The sequence below is a fragment of the Fundulus heteroclitus genome, unplaced genomic scaffold (genome assembly GCF_011125445.2).
Source record: "Fundulus heteroclitus isolate FHET01 unplaced genomic scaffold, MU-UCD_Fhet_4.1 scaffold_36, whole genome shotgun sequence".
In the NCBI taxonomy this organism is placed as follows: domain Eukaryota; kingdom Metazoa; phylum Chordata; class Actinopteri; order Cyprinodontiformes; family Fundulidae; genus Fundulus; species Fundulus heteroclitus.
In genome coordinates, this window is record NW_023396770.1 from 2,383,872 (window position 1) to 2,409,992 (window position 26,121).

Consider the following 26,121-nt stretch of genomic DNA (forward strand, 5'->3'; position numbering starts at 1 on the left):
AGTACTCGGGCCGTACATGCACGCCTCCTGGGGCATTGGCCCAGTCGTCGATACGCTTCTGCAGCGATGTGAGGAGACTCTCGCTGTCGCTGTCGAGTTCGGAAGAGGATTCAGGGGTTGGCGAGGGTGAAGGAGGGTGGTACGGTCCCGGAAAGAATTTGTCGCTGTCCGGGGAGCCATGCTGCGGTGATGTTGAATCGGTAGTTCTTTCAACCGCGTAGTTGTTCATGGTTTCAGATGCTAAAAGTCTGGTCACTGAAGCTGCATGGATGTTCCGATCGGTCTGCCCGGTTGTTTTTTTATACTGAGAAGGGGTGTGGTTAACATTGAAGGGGGGCGTTATCGGGTGTTGTGAGGAGGGCGGGTCTAAAAAGCTACCACTTTCTTGATCCTCAAAACATCTCTCCAGTCGCAACAGTTGCAGAACAGCGTTGACATCCGGTCTGCTATCATCTTGTCACACCATGCGTTAAGCAGAAAAATAACCGGAGTTGTTTTATCTTGAGCCTGGCTCGGAGTTGCGCGGAAGAAACCATCGACCGGTAAGCCCCGTTTTTGATTGTCATGTTGGTGAGAAGATCCTATTTGTTGAATCTGTGTCAGTTTCGAATTCCTAAAGTGGGGGAGGGGACCGGAAATGGGGGAGGGGTATGGATTCCGGAAGTGGGGGAAGGGACCGGAAATGGGGGAGGGGTATGGATTCCGGAAGTGGGGGAGGGGACCGGAAATGGGGGAGGGGGCCGGAAATGGGGAGGGGGCCGGAAATCAAAGGGGGACCGGAAATGATTAGGGTCATAAATCACCCATCGATTAAAAAGTGACAGAAGGTATTATTTTTAATCTTTATTATAGTCTGACTGCTTTTACGGCTGAAACAAAGACTGATTTCCTCCCACCTTAAAGATTGGGTGCGCGTAACGGAATTAAATAATTCAAAATAATCATAATAATACTAATAAAAAGATTGGGTATGTATACCGGAGTTAAATAATTATAAATAACTTTAAATGATTACAATAATACTACTAAATAAGGTTGGGTATGCGTAACAGAATTAAATAATTACTATAATATCAATGATAGTAGTAATAATATTATTAATGATATGAATATAAATGAAAATAATAATAATACAATTAATAAAGGAATAATTCATTTAATAATGATTAATGTGGGGGGTGTCACATGAGGGTGTCATATGAGGGGTCATATGGAGGTCACGGTAGGGGTCAATGATAGGGTGTCACATGAGGGTCACGAGCAGGGTCACGTGACAATCATGTGAGTAGGGTCACCTAAAAGGTCAATTAAAAAATAAGCCCCGCCCCTTTTTAATCGCCCCGCCCACTTTTAATCCATCAAAATCGGATTAAAAAGTGACAGAAGGTATTATTTTTAATCTTTATTATAGTCTGACTGCTTTTACGGCTGAAACAAAGACTGATTTCCTCCCACCTTAAAGATTGGGTGCGCGTAACGGAATTAAATAATTCAAAATAATCATAATAATACTAATAAAAAGATTTGGTATGTATACCGGAGTTAAATAATTATAAATAACTTTAAATGATTACAATAATACTACTAAATAAGGTTGGGTATGCGTAACAGAATTAAATAATTACTATAATATCAATGATAGTAGTAATAATATTATTAATGATATGAATATAAATGAAAATAATAATAATACAATTAATAAAGGAATAATTCATTTAATAATGATTAATGTGGGGGGTGTCACATGAGGGTGTCACATGAGGGGTCATATGGAGGTCACGGTAGGGGTCAATGATAGGGTGTCACATGAGGGTCACGAGCAGGGTCACGTGACAATCATGTGAGTAGGGTCACCTAAAAGGTCAATTAAAAAATAAGCCCCGCCCCTTTTTAATCGCCCCGCCCACTTTTAATCCATCAAAATCGGATTAAAAAGTGACAGAAGGTATACCCCTATTGTTTTTTATCATCATTTCCCACAACACAGCCTGGTGGGAGCTCAATAAACTAATCAAATCTTTGCTCCTCCCATGAAAGCTTACACCCATCTGGAATAAACCAGACATCCTGCAAAACACATTTAGAGATTATAATCCAGTTTGGCAACCTTATTTCATTTAATGTACCTGTAACACAATATGAGACAGGTATCACTGGTAGGTGCCAGGGGGGGGGGGGGGCACCTGGAGCTCTGGGGCCGTGGTAGCTGTGCCGGACGCAGCTTTGCTGGTCCCTGGTTCTACCGCTCAGGTTCTACCGCTCCTCACTGCTCGTTACTGCGCCCACCAGCAGCCCGTAATAATACAATCTGCTGTAAAAACAAAAAAAAAAGATGCCATGGTTTTAAGGAAGAGGAAAACAATAAAAGATCCCAGAACAATAAAGAGCTCGCTCAGAGTCGCATTAGTCTGATAACCTAATCAGCTCTTCCTGCAAATGTTCAACCCTTTATTTAATATTTTCTGAGTTTCCATCAAGCATCAGAGTCCATAGAGAGACTTTATCTCCACTTATCACTTTTTTTTCTCATTATTGCTGCAGTCAGATTTCTGAATATCACCAGTCTGGTGTAGAAATATTATCTCAGAACACCATCAGTGTTTCTGAACGCTATGAACGACATTAACCAGCTTTTCTCACAGCTGGTTGGTCGTTATGACCAAACAGCTGTTTTAAGCAGCATTTATAAACAGCAGTGGGTCCCTGCTAGAGATGCTAACAGTTTATAAATTTAGCAGAAAACAGTGATTGTGGCTGCAGCTCAATGCAGAGGGTTAACCTACATTCATTATGGCATGAAGAGTTTTAAAAGAAAAAAGCCAATGAGAGGCAGTGAGGTCATGGTGTGGTGGAGCTTAACGGACGTTTACCTAAACCATGCTTGGTGTTTTTATTGGTTTTAACTACATTTAAACAGAATAAAAGCCAAACTCAGGGTTTTCTAATATCTTAATAAATTGTTGGTCTTCTTCCATCTCCTGAAGTAAGCGTTTATTCATCTGGTCCACCGTCCAGCAGATCTGCTGCTGATATAAAACCCAGTTCTTCAGTGATGGTACAGCAGCAGAACGAGAAGAAACTAAAATCAGATTTAGCACAAGTTTGGATCCGGTGGAGGTGGAAGATGTAACATATCTGCAGAATCTAACTGCTTTATGTTTAACCAAAGGCTGCAGAGACACTCAGATCTGTGCTGTGATTACAAATAAAGCTGTGGCTGTGATTCCGGGGGTCGTCCAGCAGGTGGAGCTGTTTGCTAAGATTTACCGCCATTTTTTCTCCAGGAAACGTGTCACCTTGATTGATTTACAGAGGAAATGCATTAGTTAATTAAACTGCGGGGTTGTTGAAGGAGGAGCTTTTGTGAATTTTAAAGGAAAATATGAATCTGTTGACCGCAGGATCTGTCAGAACATCTTTTTCATTTTAACGCCATTTATTTTCATTAATCTGACGTCAAATGCTGGATTTCTAAATTGATTTATATCTATTGAGTGTTTATAATTGGCTTCAAAAACTCTGTTATTCCATTTAGGGGGAATAATTTACCCTTTCCATTAATAGGGGGGGGGGGGGGGCAATAAATGCCCGTTTTGGGTCTGAATCTGTGACCCAGCGGCGTTTTTAGAGGTTCCGCCTAATTTAAATGGAGTTGGTTATAATTTGATCAGATTTAATAATCATCTCAGTTTGGGCCCAAACTGAATATTTTACATTAAAAAAGCCTTTTCAGACATCAGAGATAAATCAGGTGAGATATTTCTTTATTTCTTGTGTTTTATCTCAAGATTTATGTTTTTTTATCAACCATTTATCTGCATTTTTCCCAGAAAGGGAGTTTTTTTTCTCTTCCAGCTGAACTTTTCCTGCAGCTCTGCGTGAAAACTGAAATCCCTGCGAAAGGTTCTGCAGAGCCATTGTACCTCAGGACTGCCGGGATTCCGCTCCGCCTGCAGGGCGTAGGCACGGAGCCCGGTCCGGAGCTTTGGACTGAGGAGGAGGAAGAAGAGGAGGAGGAGGAGGAGGAAGGGTCCAGCGGTGTGTGAGCGGCTTTGTGTCCAGAGACGCAGAGAACGGTAGGCGGACAGCAGGAGGGGAAGCCCGGCTGCAGCAGCCACCGCGCCCCGGCGGAGCGGCGGAGGATGGAGGATGGAGGAGCGGGGCGCAAACTTGGAGCAACAGAGTGACTAAATGAGAGGCGGCGGGGAGGGCGGCGGTTCTGCTGAGGGCGGATGTCTATTCAAAGGCTGTAACTGGGCCTGTCAGAACCGAACCGAACCAGTAAATATGGAGCAGAAGAACGCGACAGCGGCGCAGGATCCAGACGTCTGCGCCGCGGAGCGCCGCACGGAGCCCGGCTGTGCGGCGCCGCAGATCACCGCGGAGAACTGCTACGAGCTGCTGGAGGAGGCGAAGCGCGGCGGCTCGGAGCGCGACAGGGAGCGGCTGCTGCGCTTCATGAGCGACCACTACCTGCAGGTGCTGCGGAGCCCCGCCGTGTTCGGCCGCCTCACAGCGGCGGAGCGGGAGCTCATCCTGGCCCGCAGGATGGAGGGGACGGAGGTGCTGGCGGTGGCCGAGACCTGCGAGGTGCTGGAGCGCGGGGGGAGCCGGGAGAGCAGCCGCCCGCAGAGTCCGCAGCTGGAGGACCCCGCCCGGCGGCGGGTGTTCTGCCTGCGCCCGGACTCCCAGCGGTGGGAGGTGCTGACCGTGCTCCCGGAGGAGGTCCCGGCCAAAGGCTCCGGGATGTGCACCCTCTACAACTACCTGTTTGTGGCGGGCGGCATGAGGACGCAGGCGGACGGCCGCTCCAGGGCGTCGGACCGGGTGTTCTGCTTCAACCCGCGGACCGGCGCGTGGAGCCCGGTGCGGCCCCTGACGCAGCCGCGCTGCCAGCTGCGGCTGGTCTCCATGGACGGACACCTGTACGCCATCGGAGGGGAGTGTCTGTTCGCCGTGGAGCGCTACGACCCGCGCGCGGACAGGTGGGAGCACGTGGCGCCGCTGCCCAAAGGCTCCTTCGCGGTGGCGCACGAGGCGGTGGCGTGCGGCGGCGCGCTCTTCGTGTCCGGCGGCTCGCTCTTCTACCGCCTGCTGCGCTACGACCGCCGCCGCGACGAGTGGGAGGAGTGTCCGTTCAACGAGAGCCGGCGGCGCTCCGCCGACATGGTGGCGCACCGCAGCCTCATCTACCGCTTCGACGTGGAGCGCGAGCGCGCGGCCGTGAGCGTGTACAGGTACAACACGCTGGTGAAGGTGTGGCTGGGCGGCGCGCGCTTCCCGCTGGACAACCCGCAGCCCTTCCGCTGCGCGGTGCTCGGTGACCGCATCTACTGCGTGGGCCGCAGCCACGCGCTGCTGTTCCAGGTGCGCGACGAGCGCGACGAGCGCGAGGGCTTCCTGCCGGAGGCGCTGCCGTGTCCGGCGGAGGCGCGAGGAACCCTGGTGCCGTTCGTCCTCACCCTGGACAAGTGACGCGATCCCCGCAGGTTCAAAGCTGGAGAGGTTGCTGGTTCGATTCCCTGCTCTTAATAAGTGAGGACGTCGCTGAGGAGTTAATTTCTTCCAGTAATTAACTTCAAAAAGTGCGACTCGTATATCCATTTATTCCATAAGGGTTTATTTTATTTGGTAATTGATCTGATTGTGGCTTACAGTTCATTAAAGTTCCTTTTTTGGCCTCTGCATCCATGAAGACTGTTGGTGACATGAGTCCAGATGTCAGGCTACAGGAGCTGGATGTTCACAGAGATGCATCCAAACATAATAATGGAAAGTTGAGTGGAAGGAAAAAGTGTGGATCTGTGAATGCTTTAATCAGCCCATGAATTGAATGGGTTCTGCCTCCTGATCACCTGAAATCTCTGATTATCCTTGTAGCCTGAGCAGCTTTTTCTTCCACACGACTTTCCGTTAATATTCCTGAACATGTCTCTCATCTTCTTCTTGACAATAGCCCATAGTTTGGGGTTTAGTGTCACTGTAACCAATTTATAATTTATAATGATTGTTAGTTATGGAGCGATGCCTGAATATGCAGCAGGTTTCCTGCTCTGCTCAGCAACTTTCACTCCAAAATCTCCTTAAATCAGCTGGATGTAGTCTCTGAAATGTAAGAATCGATGTATTTACTCTGATCAGGTAAAGCTGAGAATAACATTCAGTAAATAAACTTCCCCCAAAGTTGATTAAAAACAGGCAGAAAAGCTCTTCTTTATGTAGACATTTGGCTTAAAGCTCCAGAAATTAAACTCTGTGAAGTTTATGCTTTTAAATCAGTGCAGACCAGGGGTCAGCACCCTGCTCTGGCCAAAAAGATGCTTGACTATTAGGAAATAAATAATGTTTTGATTTAGCAACATAAACGTATAGAGTTTAATTTATCATTGGACAAAGTGTTTTTTTTAGCAGAACAATGGATATAGATCCTTTTACAAATATATGTCAAATATATAGAAATGAGGAAAGCTGTCCTGTATCAAGAAATAAAACAACAGGAAAAAGAAAAATCATTAATCTGTTCTGCAGTGGACAATCAGATATAATAAAATTATTTACAGGTACTGCTAAACTAACAGTCTCTACATTTAAATAATTTATCTGTTTATTCAGAAATATTAAGAGGAGCCAATGAGAACCAGCTGGTTCTGGAGCCACAGGTTGTAGACAAAGATGGAGAAGAAGAGGAGAAGAAGCTGCGGCTGTGGAGGAGATCCTCTTGCATAATTCAGGGCGATAATCTCACATATCAGCAGAACTGGTGTAGCGTGAAAGAGGTCAGTCCTCAGAGATAAACATGAACTCAGACGTGTTATGCATGCTCCATTCATAAATGCTGCAAAAGGGGAAGCTCTGCTCTGACTGATGTCAGCCTCAAAGCTTAGATTACCCATCATCTCTATGAAAGCAGGAGTTCTGGCTTCTCGCTGCTCAGCACAGACCTGCCCATCAGTCCCTGAAGGGCTAACAGACATTTTCCAGAATATACAGGACTGTCTCAGAAAATTAGAATATTGTGATAAAGTTATTTATTTTCTGTAATGCAATTAAAAACATGAAATGTCATACATTCTGGATTCATTACAAATGAACTGAAATATCGCAAGCCTTTTATTGTTTTAATATCGCTGATTATGGCTTACAGCTTAAGAAACCCAAATATCCTATCTCAAAATATTAGGATATCGTGAAAAAGTATACTAGTAGGCTATTCAACTAATCACTTGGATCGTCTAATTAACTGGAAACACTGCAGGGTTTCCTGAGCCTTGAAAAACACTCAGCTTGGTTCAGTAAACTAAATCACAAGTATGGTAGTGGTTAAGAGACGACATCAGATTCTCACAGTAACTGGTGTACTGACCATGGCATTACTGTCCTTGATTGGCCTGCCAATTCCCCTGACCTGAACCCCATAGAGAATTTGTGGGCTATTGTGAAGAAGAAGCTGAAAGACACCAGAGCCAACAATGCAAATGAGCTAAAGGCCGCTATTGAAGCATCCTGGGCATCCATAACACCTCAGCAATGCCACAGGCTGATTGCCTCCATGCCACGCCGCATTGATGCACTAATCTGTGCAAAAGGATTCCCAACCAAGTACTGAGTGCATTAATGCACATTTTCAAATGTTTGATTTTGTTTTGCTGTTATAATTATTTTTTTTTACTTGGTCAGAGGAAATATTCTAATATTTTGAGATAGGATTTTTGAGTTTTCTTCAGCTGTAAGCCATAATCAGCGATATTAAAACAATAAAAGTCTTGCCATATTTCAGTTGATTTGTAATGAATCCAGCATGTATGACATTTCATGTTTTTAATTGCATTACAGAAAATAAAGAACTTTATCACAATATTCTAATTTTCTGAGACAGTCCTGTAGAGGAAGATATTTAAACCCGGAGACACTGACAAATTAACTTCAGACAATGCAATGCTCAGAGAAATAATAAATAAACACCCCAGAGCTCCAGCTCAGATGCTGCAGGCCTCATGATATGAGAAACAGAAAAAGACCAGACAAGTGTTTTTTTTTTATGCACAGCCTGATAATACTGTCAAACACGGGGGTGGAGGTGTGAGGATCTGAGACTTCTTCACCAGGACTGGCTTAGACTGCAGGTTGTCTCCTCTCTCCAGGAAGGAGCTGCTCTGGTTTGCAAAGCTTCTTCTGAGTGAACCACAAGGCTCCAGACATCTGTGGGACCAGATGAGACTGTGGATAAAGTCTAAATGTTAACTCTGGTTCAATTGGCCCAATCTGAGTCTGGACGTCCTAAAATCAAGCTGGCTGCATCATTTGACACGTTGTGTCTCTGAAAACTTCTTCCTCTTCCTCCGGCTGTGGCTCCCTGAGTTCTGGCATAAATCTTTGGAAGCTAAACTGCAGCTTTATCTGTAGAAATGTGCGTAACAACGTGGCACACAGCAGCAGCCTGTGTGTCTGAGCCCAGCGGAGCCAGAGGCCTCCAGCCGCCACGGTCAGCGCTGGCTTGGTGCGACATCCACAGAAACTGTTACTGTCAGCGGTTAACAGAGCTGCAGTGTCCTCCGGCTGAATGGGACTCATTCATATTTCCTCAGCAGGCCTCGGTTTAATATCCTGCATGTGTCTGGGTTATTAATGTGATCCGGATCTGCAACATGAATCAGCCATCACACTGGAGGACTTCTAGACCTAGAATTACAGAAACATGGGGCTAGATATTGTTTATTGGAGGGTTATTGGACAATGTTGCACTTGTCTGTTTTATGTAAGCATTTGGTGCAAATAAAAAAAATTTTAGGAGCTGGTTTCTTTTCTCTGAGTTGCAGCAACAAACTTCTGCGTGACACCGTCTCCAAACGTTGAACAGTTCTTTATAAACGGCTCCTTTCTGGGTGAAGATCTGGTAGGTAGACCTGTTCCTGTCTTCTGAGAATTTGTCAAATATTTTGTTGACTTTGAGCTTCTTTTGTTCATTTGTTGGACCAAAACTAACTCATTTTCTGTTATTAAGGCTGAATTTCCACATTTTTTTGGTGATGAACCTTTTGTTGCGTCTAAGCAGACAGACGTTCCTGTAATTTTTTATGATGGTGCCCATAAGCAGTTCTCCAGGATTTCTGAAGGCCGTTGGCTGCTTTCCCCCACATTTTCTGATCACTTTATTAGGAAATACAAGAAAATGTTTCTCTGTTGGTTAAACCGTTCATTTTAGGAGAAGAAAGGCTTTCAAACTCAAGTGCTGAACCAGTTCTCTGTCCACAGGTAACAACTGACTTGCATCACTAATAGCCGTGAAGGTATTCCACAAGGTCCTGTGCTTGGAACAATTTTTTTTATTAAGTAAAAACAGAAAACACTGCGTAAATTCCTCACTATGCAGATGTTAGGAATTTAGATTTTAGTTAATTCTCGTTTAGCTGCTGCTTTACTGTCTCTGGCATTGAAGAACTGGGGTTTTATATCAGCAGCAGATCTGCTGGACCAGATGAATAAACGCTTACTTCAGGCGATGGAAGAAGACCAACAATTGATTAAGATATTAGAAAACCCTGAGTTTGGCTTTTAGTCTGTTTAAATGTAGATAAAACCAATAAAAACATTGAGCTTGGTCATCATTTAAACATCCCATAATGATAGGTTAACCCTCGTCATTGAGCTGCAGCTACAATCACTGTTTTCTGCTAAATTTATAAACTGTTAGCATCTCTAGCAGGGACCCACTGCTGTTTATAAATGCTGCTTAAAACAGCTGTTTGGTCATAACGACCAATCAGCTGTCAGAAAAGCTGGTTATTGTCGTTCATAGCGTTCAGAAACACTGATGGTGTTCTGAGATAATATTTCTACACCAGACTGGTGAATATTCAGAAATCTGACTGCAGGAATAATGAGAAAAAAAGTGATAAGTGGAGATAAAGTCTCTCTATAGACTCTGATGCTTGATGGAAACTCAGAAAATATTAAATAAAGGGTTGAACATTTGCAGGAAGAGCTGATTAGATTATCAGACTAATGCGGCTCTGAGCGAGCTCTCTGGCTTTCCTACTGCAGATTTCATTCTTGTGGGAAAAGCCTTTCATGAGGAATGGAGTATTTCATGGCCAGGATGGTTACATGCCACATGAGGAGCAAACCTAGAGTTTCCAGTTTCTTTTTCCTCTTCTTGTAAAGATCATTACCGTGAATGCAGTAGGCATTCACAGTTATTGAGATCCTCTTTCGCGTTTTTACTGTTTAAAGTTTGATTCGCTTCTCCTCCTACAGTTTTTGTCCGATTTCAACCATTCAACTTTTAAACTATTCAGCTTCTTCTGGAATCGATGGCTATATCTTTTTGTACTTTTAACTTTTCAACTTTTTAAAATATTCAGCTTTTTCTGCAAATTTTCAGCTTTTTTTTCTCCCATAGGAAATGAAAGTAATTCACAAAAATTCCGCTCATTTCAGCTGCTTTTTGACAGCTTACTGCATTGGCCTACTTTCAGCTAGAAACGCCATTCAACTTTTAAAATTCAGCGATATCTTTCAGCTATTGTGGTATGTTTCAGCTTTTTCATATCTTTTATAATTTTCATATAGTACCTCCTTAAAATAATTTTGGCTTTTCAAGAAATTCAGCAAATAACATGCGTTGCTATGGTTGTCAAGGAGGCAGTTATAGAGTGCACACTCTAGAAATTCAACTAATTCTTCTTCTCCAAACAACTTCTTCTCACTTGCTCAATTTTCAACCTATCCACATAAATTATACATCAAAACGTAGGAATTTTTGTCTGGATTCAGGAAATGTAACCCTCATTGGTGTAGCATTTACAGATTTTTCGCAAATCACCTCAGAGCGACACAAACCCCAAACCTCCCCCATTCATTTCCTATGGAGCGGTTTTGAAAAATGACGTCTGAAAATCCAAAACATCACACGTCTTCGCATCGTCGCTACTCCTAAACCGTTTGATGTACAGGCATGAGACTTTCACACATGAATGTCCCGACCCTTCTGGCACTCACAAAAAAGGAATTTTTTGGATAACTGTTACGGTTTTGCCGCAGGAACAATTGGTTCGGGAGTAGCGAATGTGCAAAATCCTGAAAATGCTTTAGAGCTGCATTGTTCCACATCATCCACTTTTTTACATTGTCGCTGTGCCTACACCGATTTCTGTACAAACATAAAAATGAGCAACATAGTCGTCAAAAGCCTGCTGATACTCACAGTGAAAGAATTATTTTGATATCTCTTATGCTTTTTCAGCTAGAGCGATTTGTTCGGGACCGTTTTTAGAGGATTTTTGAAATTCCTTAAAAATCGCCTTTATATCATAATTTTTTACGCCTTAATTAAAATATTTCCAGCAAAAACCGATAGCAAGTCTTCTTCCGCTGTCCGTTAAGAAATAAACGCAGAAAAAATTACGTCTCTACCACTTACGGATCAGGAGATATGAAGTGTTGTGCGAGGCAATGTTCTGCATTATAATCCTATTGGACATGGTCTGAGCAGTGTCAGAAGTGTCTGCACTTCTGTAGACGGCCCACTGCAGGTGTCAGCGAGTTTCCATGACGACGGAACTCTGCTGGCCAGAGGGACAGGCTACATAGGAATAGAATGGCAACTTTCGACGCCCACTGCAGTGGCTGTGATGAATGTAGGAATCTGAAATTCGCAAGTGATTATGAGGCATGTGTGACTTTTCTGTCACTTTTTGGACTTCACATGCTTTCCTATTGGGCCTTTGCTTCCAACAGGACCTGGCATGATGCCCAGACACGACCCAATTGGCCAATACAGCACCACCCACCTGTGGGAAATGGGGCTACACACCATTTTGGTCAAATGTTGAGTTCTGGGCCCAGATGTGGTGAGGCTGAGTTGCTAAAGGAGGCCAATCTGACCCATGACCTTTGGTGACCTTTGGTGACATTAAGTATTGGCACCCTTTTTGAGGCACTTCCCATTACAGGATTCGGACCAAACTAACAGAGTACCATCACACGGTGATACTGAATACAACCCTGTTAGCGGCTAACGGTTAGCATGTTGCTAACCGGAAGTAGCTCTTGGAAGGTCCTACAAACTTCTGCTTTACAAAGTCTGTACCTCCTTTATACAAAATGCTCCACAATAAATTTGGGCCTCGTCACGTAAAGCATCTCCAAGTTAGGAGGTGTCAAACATCCAATGCTTTTCAATGGGGGCGAAACCCCTTATACTCCTGGACATGCAGGCCCACATATGGCTACAGTATATTCAAGTTTGAAATTCTACTTCTGCTTTGTTAAACGATTCAGTGTTTAGAATGAGTTAGGAAATGTTTGGTGCCATTCCCTCAGTTTTTTCTTCTTCTAATCATTCAGCTATTGTTCTTTCATGTTCAAATTCTTCAGCTCTTTCAAATTCTTTAACTTTTTCAACTTCTTCAATGCTTTTCACCTATTTTTTCTCTTCTTCAAAGATCTTCTGCATCTTTTGCTCAATCATTCAGCTTACTGCATTCACAGTGCATTTTCACAGGAAATGCAAATTTTTCTAGTTTTCATAATATTTTATCTGGAAACCATCTTTGCTACTTTCGGCCAATCAGAGAGAAGGATTGGGCTTTCAGGGGTTCAGGTTCAGGTAAATTATGTTTTTGAACACATCCCACCTTTTGAACCAAAACAGAAACAGAATAATCAGTCTGTAAGTGAGAATTTATAAACACATTCATAAACAACAAACATTGTTTATGATTTATGAGTCATAAATGATGATTGAAGATGATGCAGAGGACATATGATATCAAGAAAGACAGATTTATTATGAGGAAGTCATGGCTGCAGTTCTACAGATAATGACTTTATCACTGTTTAAATTCTTCTTCCTGCTGAAAACGTCTAAACATCATCTGAACTCACAGTGTAGTTCCAGAGAGCAGTTTATCTCACCTCAGGGTCTCCTTCTGTGGGTCCTGATGCTGCAGCCTAAAAACATAAAGTCCAGAAGGAGTGAGACCTCTTCAATGTGTCTGCAATCTTTGCTGTCATCTGGTGTTGAGTCAGAGAATTACCACCAGAGTGAGACTTCTCACACAAACATCTTTGGAATGATAAAATATTTATTTTTACATTTAACGTCCACAGAAATCCAGATTGTACATCAGCATCAATGTTAACATTTAAGCAGCAGATTGATGTTGCTTAAAGTCTGACAGGAAGCGTCAGCGCCGACCGACTTCCTGAACTCCTTCAGCTTTCAGCAGCAAAAAAGCCTCAAAGCTGGCAAATGTTTCAGAGTTTAATCTTTAAACTGATCCCAAAGCTGATTAAGTTCAAGCAGAAAGAACATCGGAGGAAATAAAGACAGAGAGCCGCCTGGTGCTGAGAAATTAAGTCTCCATATTTAACATCCTCGACTTAAACAAGTTCTACACATGAACCAGAAAAACCCCAGATATCACTAAAAGTCAGGAAAATATTAGGATTAATCTATAAAAAAGTATTTTTCACAAACATTTCAAACAAACAGAAGAAATTCTCCAGGTTTTAGAGGCTGAATAAAACCTCTGTAATAAAGATTTTTTGAATTTGAAATAAAGCTCAGCTCTCCTTGTTCAACTTTTCTGTTCTTCAGCATCCTTCAGCCAAGAGCAGAGATGTTACTGAGGAACATAAGGATCCCTGCGTTCAGGGTCCAGAACCTGCAGGTTTTTATTTGTAAAACTGGACGGTGAAGACAGTCAGAAATAATGGCAGAGAATGTCGGCTCAGTAGTGACATCATCAAAACGGGACGTTTCTCCGACGCTAAGAGGTCAACAGCAGCACTGGAGGAGCTGCAGGACTTTCCAACAAGTTCTGGTTCTACTTCAGATGACGGCCCGCTGGGTTCTCCACGTCTGGACCAAAGAGTAGGTTATGGGACAGACGCCCAGGCCTGACTAAAATCTGCCAACACCTTGTAGAAAGACGTGTTCTGGTCTGATGAAACCGCAACTGAACTTTAGGGTCCAATTCCCAAAGAACCCCGAAGCCCTAGTGAAGCACGGTGGAGGCAGCACCATGCTGTGGAGTTAACTTTTAGATAAAATTGGCATTTTTATTTTTCTGTAACACACGGAGTCCAAGGATAAATGGAGATCAACAAAACAACAGCTTCATCAGGAGAAAATTAAAGTTCTGGTAGGTTTAACCCAGGGGTTCTGCTATTTCTGGCCCTGGAGCCACTACTGGTTCTGGACTGTGGATTTCCACAACAGAAAACTAAAAGTACAGGTAATCTGTTTCTAGATCTATTTGTCTTGTCATCGTGTTGGAAACTAAGTACTTTTCCTTTACATCACGTTCAACCAACGTCCCGTAGAAGAAGATTTATCCATCTTCTTTTTTTCTTGTAATCTAAAGCTGCTTGAATAAAGTATTAGTTTAAGGGTGTGAACACTTAATGAGATGTTTGCAGATTATGACCCTGATAAAATCACATAAAAGGTTTGTTGGATTTATTAATCCTTTACCATTTTATATACTTATAGTCTTATCACTCTCTGCTTGTGAACATGTTTGTGTGGAGATAAAAGTAGCTCATTTGACCCTTGGGTAGAGGAGGTGACCCATGTCTGCTGAACCCAAGGAGCAACATGTACTAGCCAGAACCGCTTTGACTGATTATGATTAGAAGTCTGTGGAAATGAGGCCCAGATTAGGAGTTGACTGTCTCTTATCTCAAACGCAGTATCTTGTATGTCAATGTAATCTTGTGTCAATGTATCCGTTTCCTAATTAATCTAAATAAAAGAAGCCTGCAAGGGGAAGTACCTTCGGAGTTGAACAGAGACACCTCAGTGAACAGCACCACTTTTGCAAAAGCTTTTGAAACTTATACTGTGTCTGTTTGGTCTTTAGGAGATTAAAATAAACGTGTCAATGTTCTGATTTGTTCCTGTCTGAAGTTGCCTTTAAACATGGTGCTGGACGCTCCAAACACTGGACCATCGTAAACATCTTAAGGTCTTTGGGTCGTTCAGTTGTTGCACCCAAGTCCCAAAAAATTACACTAAACAGAGACGTTGGAAGACAGACGTTGTTTGTCCACATTGCCTGATCAATGTTTGAACCACAATGGTAGAGCCTCTCCTTTCTAAACTGGTTTCGGTGGAAGGGAACTCGGCTTTTTATCTTCTTTTAAATGAAACTTTGCTTGGAGGTTTGACCTTTACACATCATTGTATCTTATACAGTATTTTCAGCAACAGCCAGGATCCTTTTGAAAAAAACAGCAACAATCAACTCAAAACTCAAGAGTGTGTCATGTTTTGTCCTTTTTCTTTAGAGTCTTTCTGAATCCATTGTCTTGTGACTTTAGAATGAATCGGGTTTGGACTTTAAAGAGCCGCTTGTCTGAATCAGAGATCCTGAGACCGACGTCTTCACATGGCAAAAGATGCTCCGCTCTCACTGGACCCATCCACCGAGCGGCGGATTGTGGACATGAAGGTGTCGGAGGTGGTCCTGGAGAACCGGCGGGGGTTGATGTACCTCTTACCCACACACCACAGATCCCGGAACATCCTCCTGAAGTGGTTCCTGAACTTCACCCCGACGAAGGCGTACAGCACTGGGTTCAGGCAGCAGTGCATGTAGGCGACCGTCTGCAGCAGAGTAATCGCCGTCTGCAGGGAGTCCGCATTGTGACAATCAGTTTGGTCGAACAAACTGATAGTTTCGTACAAAAGGACGAGGTTGTATGGCAGGTGGCAGAGGATGAACACGAGCACCACGACCAGCACCACTCGTACTGCTTTGTGTCGCTGGAAGTTTTTGGCTTTCAGCAGGGTGACCATGACTGAGGCGTAGCAGAAGATCATGATGAGCAACGGCAGGAAGAAGCCAATGGAGAGCTGGATGCTAGGAACGCCTATCTTCCAGATCCTTGCTGTCCCAGTGTTGTGAAACTTAAACTCACAGACATACTGAGGACCTGTTGGAGACTCTTCCTCTTCTTCAATCCCAACATAGTCATGATGTGTTGGCTCGTACCAGTGGTAGAAGTAGAAAGTGGGAACAGACACCAGGACGGCACAGAGCCAGATCAGGACACAGATAACGCGGCTGTATGACAGCGAGCGTAGCCTGAAGCTGCGGCGAGCCTGGACGATGGCGATGTAGCGGTCGGTGCTGATGCAGGCCAGCATCAGCATGCCGCTGTACAGGTTGACGCTGTAGGAACCACGCAGCAGCTTGCAGGCCACCTGGCCCATCGGCCAGGAGTACAGCTCGTTGTAGATGATGAAGGGTAGAGCCAGGACGAAGAGCAGGTCAGCGATGGCCACGTTGAGCAGGTAGACGTCCGTCATGGATTTGGTCCTCTTGTAGAAGGCGTAGGTGAGGATTACCAGGCCGTTCCCCACTAAGCCCAGGATGCAGATGATGGCGTGGATGTAAGGACCGACCACAAGGCTGACACTGTAGCTGGTACTGAAGAGACACGGACTTTCTGTACTGCTGTTGTAGTCGCCATAGTCATCATAGTAGTAGGTTGAATTAGTTGAATTATTGGAAGACATCTTGTTCCACTGTAATAAATGTGAAAGAGAAAGTGCATACAATTATGTTTAATTGCAATAATAAAAAGCAGTAATTCCAAACACAATGCTTAAATAGTCATAAAAAAACAGCAATTAGTGATAATGTAGATATAAAAGACAAAAACTTTCCAATTGTGAATTTGTTGAGGTCTTTTTTTGCTTCATAGCCAGGTTATGGTTATAGCTTGTTTTCAGTTCATGTGAATTAAAAACCAACTGAACCCAGACAGATCTGGATCAGGTGACGGCTGCAGGGAGGCCTATAATATGGGCTGGAGGGCGTCGCTGGGGAGAGGGAGGTCTGGGGTTCCCTCCTGGACCTGTTAACACCGCAACCTGATCCTGGATAAGCGGAAGACGATGGACGGACTTTAAACCTGCTCCTCATGCAACATTTACAACCATGAATCTGTCATAATAAACTGTTGATTTAAATTCATGTCCACTGCTGCTGGTAGACCCAGAATGAAGCTACAGCCTTTTAATTTATTTAATTGAATACAGCATTTTAATTCATTTCTATCCCTGAAAATGCCTGACTCAGGTGAAGCAGAGACTGTTAACTGTTAAAAAAGAGGCCCAATCAAAGCCAGCTTTGGCTGTTTTACCTGTGTGTGCCTGCCTGAGAAACAAGCCCGCCTGTTTTTAAAGTTTGGTTCTGGACCCAAAAGGTCGACCCAGTGTCTGTGCCAGATGAAAACTGCCGATAGACAACCAGGAGGCTGCGATAGACGGATGTTGTGCAGAGATTGCTTGGCGCTTTAAATCACAGGTCAGTTCCAAGGCATCTAATGGATTTATCCCTGCTGGACCTACAGGCTTCAGTCCTTTCTTTAGATTCATTTTTATAATTTCATGTTTCTGTTATTCGTAGCTAATTATTGATATGGGTCTAATTCCAGCATAACCACTCAGTTTTAACAGAAATGTTGTATTTTAATTATAATTTCGTTGCATCTTCTTCTATTATATGGACAATCAGGGTTCAGCGAGTAAATAATAAACCACACTTTATGTGTATTTTTTTTTTTTAGGACAGATTTTTTTTTAGGACAGATGATAAATCTATGTATTTTAGACTGCTGCTTGATACATTAAACAGCGGAGTAAAGCTAACAATCTGTTTTTCAGGCCTTCTCCAGCTTTTACATACAGGTGAACTATTTAATATGTTTCTAAGCTCCAGTGAGATTTTATCACTCACTACAAGATACACCTGTCACCTGAATCTCTGACATTGCTCTGAAAAAACTGTAAAAATCATTAAACGGGTTATGTGATAAAATGAGAGCAGACTTTTCGGCACGCATGCCTCGACTTCCTGTGATCTCTTTTGTCTTTGATTCAAAGTGAGTGCCACACTGACTGTTAGCAGCGGAAACTGCAGCTTTCTGATTGTAAAGTCTTAATGAATAGGAAATATGTACAATAACGTCAAAGCGCTGCTGCAGGAACGCCTCATGAAGTCATGAAGAAAAAGCAGTCCCAGGATTTTGTCATCAGAGCCTTTCTCCACCTCCACACAGCTGCTGTGTGACAGACACTGTTTCTCACTTTGACTTTTATCCAGTTTCATTCAGTGTGATGGAAGCAGCATGAAAAACCCCGACATTAGATATTTAAATGATCCGTTTATTGAGTTTGATTCTGCTGGTGAAGAGCGCGGAGGTTTTACACAACAGTGTCCCAGTTGTGGTCTGTCGAAGGGCCTGAAGGTGTAACAAGTTTGTTTTTTACCATTCTGAACTCTGAGAGGAAGTTTGCAGAAAAGAGGTCGGCTGACTCGGAGTGACCCAGTTGACGAGTGGTTTCTTTCCCACCTCGGCACAGAAAGAAACCGCAAAGTACAGACCTGAATAAACACCCAATCTCAGAATTTCACCTCTGGAACATTCAGAAGGTGAAATTATTTAATGTCTATAGGAGCAGAGTTTCTGTTGTTGTTAACTGATCTAAGGTACAGTTTCTAATTATTTATTTTTTCTCTATATATAGCTTTAACTTTTTCAAGCTGTGTGACCTTTTATAAGAGGAAATTGCAGTAAGGCACAGAACATATTCAGCGTTGACAGAACTAGTTAGTTCTTCATGGCTGCAGCCTTATTGGACTCAAAGAGGTCATCGGTATAGAAATAAACGCGTGTATTGTCTCTATGTCCTTTTCCTCTTTTTATTCACTTCTTACAAACATAAAGGTGCAGTTTATCTTTTATATAAAAACAGCTGACACTTGCAGCTTGTCCCACATGCTTCAAAGGTTTGAGTTATTTCTTTAAGTACCTGCATGGGGAAATACATTTAGCAGCATGCTTAGTCCTGCCACATCAGCCAGGAAATCAACTAAGAGCAAATAATGACAGTTTAGTTAATAATCTCTGACTTTTATTGATTTTATCAGCTGCAGGATTTGTTAGGTTGATCAGTTTGTCCATCCATCAGTCCATGCATCTATAAATCTATCCATCAATTCATGCATTAATTTAACGATTGCATTTATCCACCAGTCAATGCATCCGTTGCATTTTCTTTAGCACACCTTATTTCTATTGCAACGCTGGACAAAGAAGACAAAGAAGAACTCTAAAAACAGGAAACTGTTGCATTATAATCCTGTAAAACTTTAGGAAATTGATTCACATGAGGACAACATGAATTTTAGTTGTTGTCTTTTAAAGGTGACAGAATCCATCCAGAACTCCAGTTTAGAGCAGTCAGGTCCGTTTGTTCTCTTTGGCTGGAAATGGTATTTTAAATTTGAGAAGTTGGCGAGGACAAACATCGGTCCAACGAGCAGAAGTACAGATCAGGAACATGAAGTTTTTGAGGAACAGCCGTCTTTTGAAATATCTTGAATTCTCTTTTTAACACTGATTTGTTTTTTTGCTTTGAGAACATATTTCAGCAAACATTGACATTGACATGAACTCATGAAACCAAAATCCACCGACTATCAAGGAGATCAGCCTGTGGTTCTGCTGAGGCGTTCAGCAAACACCGTTTGCTTTCACAGCGACATTCATCTCGTCTGCGCTGGTTCTGGAGACTCTCATCTTCGTCATTGCAGCAGCCTAGCTTCTCTATGTGGTTTGTTTATTTGGGTCCCTTGTGGGTTTTCTTCAGACTTGATGGGTACAAAGGGGGCATTCTTTTATAGGGTCAGTTTCACAGAAACTATGTGGGAAAACCTGCTGAGGAGCTCCACATCTCAACACATCTAGTCCCATTTTTGTCCTGCATCAAAATCGTGCTTCTGTTGGTGTATTGAAGGCCTTGAAAAGTGACTTTGGTGACAAGTAGAAAATCTGACTAAGCAACTGTTACAGTTTCAAAGTCACCATAACAAAATTTCCTTATTTTCAACATGCTTTTAATGAGATGAGGTGAGTTTTTTCTACTGCAGAAAAAAAAACATCGACTAACATGGAGATGGCCCTCCCCAACTTATTGCTGCACACCGCTAGATAGCTAGCTAAAGAACATCGGGGTCTGTGGACCAAAGTAGTACCACCCATCACTCATATTAAAGCTACAGTCGGTAATCCTGCTCAGAAACACTTTTTGTTATACTAGGTAAAATGGTCCTTCCATCCTGAAAATCGTAGAAAAGGAGGTTAAAAAATGAGATCTCTGTGGAGCTAGGCCTGTAAAAACTCTGACCAATCCCTGCTGTTTGGTCTGAATGGCAAGGATTAAATCGTTTCCGCTGGCTGTGCATGCTCACTTGTAGTGTTTTATGTATCTAGTTAGCTTAGCGGTTAGCTTAGCAGTTAGCTTAGCGGTTAGCTTCAGTGTTAGCTGTTCATTGTAGCTCCGCTGCTCTCATCGTAGACTTTGAACACGGCTAAGAGTCGGAAGAAGTGAACCTCATTCATGTTTATGCGAAGAAGAGGAAGGCCTCAGGAGAAAGAAGTAAGACCAGAGTGGATTTGGGAGATTTTTTTCACGCGAGCCCCCTGAAGAGCGGATAAGACGGTCCGGCACATGCTCAGTTATTCAAAATGCGACTTTGGGAAACTACCGGAAAAATCAGCAACTCCATCTTTAAGGCAGCGCTGCGTTTAATCTACGGCTGGTAGACTATTAATAACATTTCTGTTCAACAGGGCTAGCTAAGGGAGCAGATAGCCTGACTAATTACATGCTAACATCAGCTCAGTATGCTTGTGTCCTGGAGTAGAACGGCTGAAAGTTTTAATATTCTGAGCACTAAGCATATTGTTTAGCATTAAGAAGTAAAGAATCAAAAATATATTTATATAAATAAAAATGGCTAAAAATAAAACAAGTCTCTGCGTCAACAACAAAATACATAAATAACTGATAATTACAATCAGAATAAAGGACTGTTAAAATATCAATAATGATAGATGAATAACTTAAGCAGCAGTGGAAATAATTTCTTGCTTTTTTTGTTTAAAACTAAACATTTCTATAACTGTTATGACATGAAACTGCCCTAGTGTTACTCAAGATTATTATATAAGAATCTGTTTGCTTTTTGTTCTGTTTTTTCTTCATTTTAAAGTCAAGTGAGACTAACGGAATAAAACTTGCTGGTTTTAGTGCAACGCACCACGAGGTGCTGAGTGGGAACCGGCTCTCAAACCTTTCTGCTCATAAAATTCAGGTGCAATAAATAAGCATCTCACTGCAGCTTTATAACTGCTATAATCTTCCTGGGAAAAAAAAGCTGCACAGTATCAAACATAGCAAACAGAAAATACAAACACTGAGTTAAAATGCAGGAATCACAAGTTTATCTTCTCACTTCTGGAAATTTGGTGGATTTATGATAAAAATATGCGGTCAGAGTGTAAGTTCTCCTTATCGGATATATGTTTAACCTTTAAGCTCTCGCAGCTGGCAAATAATGAAGAGGAAGTGTGTGGCGGAGTCTTTTCTAATGTGGTAAAAAATATAACATAATGCAAGAAAAAAACTGATCTGTGGCCCTCAGTTACATACCGCTGGCCTGGAAATGCAGAGTTTAAGAGCTCAAAATGTCAGAAGTTTTATTTCTGAATTAAAACCAAAGCATGAAAACTTCATATCTTTCCTAATCTTCTACCAAAAACACATTTAAAGCACATAGTTTCTCTACAGAAAATGTCAATCTAGCCAAACTATGTGAAACTTTACTGTGTGTGAAGCGTCAGAGTTTCACTGTGGTAGCTGATAATAATCTGTGGTTCTGCTGAGGTGAAGAAGTTTGGCTTTAAATAGAGAAACACATGAACATGACTACATCGTGAAGATTTTGGAGATAAAAAGATAAAAGCGAGCAGGTGTGGGACGCCTGGTAAACGGCAGACGTTACATCATGATTTACACTCAGAAGAGTGAAATCTGAGGACTTCTGAGTCAAAGGAGGACAATCTAGAATTTTTTTTTTTACATTTATGAAACAAAAAGCATAAAAGTAAAAGGCCAACTGTCCACAGTGAAGCTTTAAAAGTTTGAGTTTTAGCTAAAAGACTCACCAGAATAAACCCAAAGGGGGAAATCTGAAGAGATGTTCAGCAGAGCTCAGCTTTGTTGCGCAGGACAGACGTTCGTCTGATGTCTCTGTGATGAGTGGGAGCAGCGGTGGCGAGACGAAGGCTCTGATGCTGCGTCTGATGAACATCACGCACTAAAACGCTGCCTGATTAAAGGGAAATAAGAGCGAGAGTGTGTGACAGCTGCAGCTTCCTCTTTCCGACCCACCAGACAAACTTACCTTCTCTGGTTTGTCTTCTCCTGCCCTGCTTCCCACTGGATAAACTCACACAAGCCTCCACCGGCTTCACCCTCAACAGCCGACTTTATTTCCACTTACCTCACTTTATTTATTGCATGTCGGAGGAAACTAATGCCTTATTTAAACTCAGAGTATCATTTTATGACGCTTCTGCAAACATTTAGGGGCTTTTAAATGAAGCCGGCTGAGATGTGGAGCAGCTGGTCGTGACTCATCTGGAGATCTGTTGAGACGTGCTGGAGAAGGTCCACAGGACATGTCCATGTCCGTCCTTCTCTCTTCGGTTCAGCCTGTAAACAATTAGAACATCATGGCTGAAACGAGCAGCAGCTGCAAGCGTCCATCCAGGAGACACACAACAGGAACCGGCTCAGCTTCTGCCAGCGTGGAATTGGGACAGAAACAGAAGTTATTGTTCGCTTTTGTCTTTTAAAAATGTGCATGAAGTTGCAGTCGCATGAAAAAGGAAGTCCACATCATGATTCAGGAGCTTTTAGAAGCACCTTCAGCAGCCATTCACTCCTCATCACCGCACCAACAACCCCGTCCCCTCTGAACCTCTACTAGCACTAAAGATGTAATCAAGGTATTTCGGCATTAGAGGAACCCCAAGACTTCACGGTATTTCCCTCTTCTGCCTGTAAACCTCATAAAGATCCTGCTTGAGATACTCTATCATCAGCCCGGTCCCCTAGAAACGTACCATCACAGGGTTAATTACTACAGCCCTGACTTCTTTGGTCATGACACCCTCTGAAGGGCTGGTGTTGAAGCATCTAAAGGACATCACAGACCTCCTGATGGACCCCTCTGCAGTTTCCTGGGCCTACTCTTCATCCGGGCCCACCTCAACCTCCCAGGGACATACGCCAGAATCCCGTTTGTAAACTTCAGCTTCAAACTTCTGCCTTCAACAACATCAACCCAGACTGGGAAGCCTCTTTTCCCACACAAGAAACGCCAGCACTGGTGTTCCCCAGGGTTGTGTTCTCGCCCCACTCCAATTCTCCCTGTAAACAAGTAACTGCACCTGATTGGACCCGTCTGTGAAACTCCTAAAGGTTGCAGACGACACCACTGTCATCAGTCCAGGATGAGTTTGCATACAGACAGAGGGTGGATTGGCCCTTGACTACCTGCTCAAGACTGTGGAGATGATGGTGGGCCTCCAGAGACCACCCCCCCACCACCACACACACACACACACATTGCCTCACCTCACCGTCCTCAACAACACTGCGTCTACTGGCAATCACTTCAGGTTTCCAGGAGCCACCCTTTATCTGCACCGGAGCTGGTCCTCACAAATAGACACTATTTGGAAGAAAATTCGCCAGAGAAGTATTTCTGCAGCAACTCAGAAAGTAGAACCTTCTACAGGAGGATCAGGAAATGGGCAGCTAACATCTCTGAAGACCCCCACACCATGTATACTCAACGTAACCAAAAACAGATTCCGTGACTGAACTGAATCAAGGTCACATAAAGATGATTCTGATAATCCTTCCATCAGTCGTCTTCCTCTTATCAGGTCATGGGGGCACCACCCTTTTCCTGGGGGGCCCCCCAAGGCATTCCCAGCCCAGATGGGATATATAGACCAGTTCATTGTTATTGTTTTGATGCGGGTTTTTCGCGCCGGACTAGTTGGCAAAATGCGAACACAATGGCGGACGCAAACAGAGAAACTGACGAGTTCTCCACGTATTTCTCTTCTTTAGATAACGTATCACAAGATCGTTTTAAGAGTAAGTTGATGGTTGATAGTATCAGATTACCAGATCCTCACAGCAAAAGCCTGAAGGGACGGAGCGAGTCTGTGAAATGCTGGCCAAGTGTTCCGTACCCTGACATATACAGCTGCCTTATAAACACAGCAGGCCAGTACAGACAGAGAGCACGAAAGCCATGAAACCACTGAATGGCTACAATTATTTTATATTGGGACATAGACACCAGCAACTCCTGCGACGCCATGAGGGATTAAGAGGGTTAGAAAATGGATGGATGTTCAGACATGTTTGTGTAACAGCAGAAAGCGAAGTCGGACACAGACCGCGTCTCAACAGAGAGGAAGACCCGCCCGGTAGGTTAAAAAAAAAAAACATTGTTCACTACGGATTATTTTGGTGTTTTTGTCTTGTTAAAATGGGTGGAGGTGTCGGCGACATTGCAGCGTAAACACAGAAATACTAGTGCGCGTGAACGGGGGCGTAATGGAGCCGCTGTCTGCTGCTGCATCGACTCCGCTTCTCCCGGCCCCATCTAGCGATCGCCACCTCCCCTCCGCCGCTATTTAAGTAGAACAATGACTAGAGCAGAATTAAGTTGTATTTACCGGAGATCAAGTGTAGACTGCAAATTCTGTCGTAGTATGATGGCTCCCCCAGTCCATTGGGAGGGTCTGCCTGCACTCTTTTCATTGAAAGTATCCATTTCTTTCTTCGGTAAACGACAGAAACGTACATCCGACGATTTGGAATGCCTCTGTGTGAAACCGGGAGCACAACAAGTCGTAGGCATTGCTTAGATTCCAAAAATAAACTGACTAAAAGTACGCTCTAAATCACCCGTTTTGTCATGTAGTAGACGAGAACAGTACTGTTTTAGCCTACCCGCGGGACCCGGATGTAGCGCTGACGTCACGCGTGAACTGGTCTATAGTCCCTTCAGGGAGTTCTGGGTCTTCCCCAGGATCTTCTCCCAGTGGGATCTGCCCAGAGGCTTCACGATTAGGGACCCAGACGTGTTGGACTCTCCTCTGGGTGGATGCATGTGTCCCTGCGGTGAGCTGCCTGGCCTCTGTGCTCCGTGGAGCTTCTGGTTTCCTGGGTCTCTGCTCGCTGATGCCTGGAAGGGGGGATGGTGGTGGCCCTCTGCCTCCATGAGCGCCATTCGTGTACGGGCTACACCGCATACTTATGCCCTTAGCATACAGCAGCTGTGTTGTACTGGGGTTCTCCATCAGTATCAGCAGTTTTGTTCCTCATTCTTTCTGCTGGGGTTGTGGCTGCCTGTGTCATCTTGGTTAGTTTTGTCCCTCTGCAGGTGATTCATGATTGTCTTTCCCCAGTTTTCCCTTGGTAGCTGTGGGACAGGGCGACCAGACGTCCCTGGTCTCTAGGGTCATATCAGGGCACGTTACTGTAGGAGGACCTTTTCGAAGCGGCTGGTTGTAAGGTTTAGTCATTTTTGTATAAATATTCTCTTTATCTCCCTCCTCTCTCTTTAATTTACGCTGTATCCTTCTACCCCTGAGATGTTTGGCATCAGCTTGAACACAATACCTTAACATTAATAAAATAAGTCATCAAGGGTTGGGCGTCAAGGGAGGGTTTATAGTTATATAATCCTCCCTTGGTAAAGCAAATCGATTTGGCAGCCAGAGCTTCATTCGGCTTCCCATGGAGTGAAGGTATTGCCTTGCAGCATGAGGTCCTCGGTTCCACCTGGGCTTTTTCTGCAAGTTCTCCCTGTGCATGCGTGGGTTCTCTCCAGGTACTCTGGCATCCTCCCACAGTCCAAGAACAAGACTTTTGGGTTAATGGGTTACTCTAAATTAACCTGAGGTGTGAGTCTTTGCCTGCATGGTTGTCTCTGTGTGGCCCTGTAAGGGCGGGCTGGTGCCCATCTTCAGCATCAGAGCTGAAGATGGGCACATGCCCGCCCGCAACTGGAGGGGTCTGGGTATAAAAGATGGATTGATATTACATATCACCAGATTTACCGATTTGAAGGTGCTTTTACTCTGAATTTGGATATTTACAAACACATTTTATGTATTTTTTATTAATACATTTTAATTCATGTTGATTTCATTGGTGGTGATTAT

At 43.5% G+C, this 26,121-nt stretch overlaps 2 protein-coding genes across 3 annotated transcripts; one reads left to right on the plus strand and one right to left on the minus strand.

Annotated features, from left to right (window-relative positions):
• Positions 1-3,784: 3,784 nt before the first annotated feature.
• Positions 3,785-5,995, plus strand: LOC105918920 (kelch repeat and BTB domain-containing protein 11-like). The gene has a single exon (XM_012854103.3). The coding sequence runs from the start codon at positions 4,192-4,194 to the stop codon at positions 5,473-5,475; it is 1,284 nt and encodes a 427-aa protein (XP_012709557.2). The 5' UTR covers positions 3,785-4,191; the 3' UTR covers positions 5,476-5,995.
• Positions 5,996-14,274: 8,279 nt separating this feature from the next.
• Positions 14,275-23,922, minus strand: LOC105918921 (C-C chemokine receptor type 6). Of its 2 annotated transcripts, XM_021311488.2 has the most exons (3): positions 22,269-23,922; positions 22,030-22,193; positions 14,275-16,537 (listed from the first exon to the last, which is right to left on the minus strand). In XM_021311488.2, exon 3 carries the CDS (start codon positions 16,526-16,528, stop codon positions 15,392-15,394), a length of 1,137 nt encoding a protein of 378 aa, XP_021167163.2. In that variant the 5' UTR covers positions 16,529-16,537; positions 22,030-22,193; positions 22,269-23,922; the 3' UTR covers positions 14,275-15,391. The 2 variants fall into 2 exon arrangements, with proteins under 2 accessions (XP_021167163.2, XP_012709558.2); XM_012854104.3 differs by having other exon boundaries at positions 22,030-23,922.
• Positions 23,923-26,121: the final 2,199 nt, after the last annotated feature.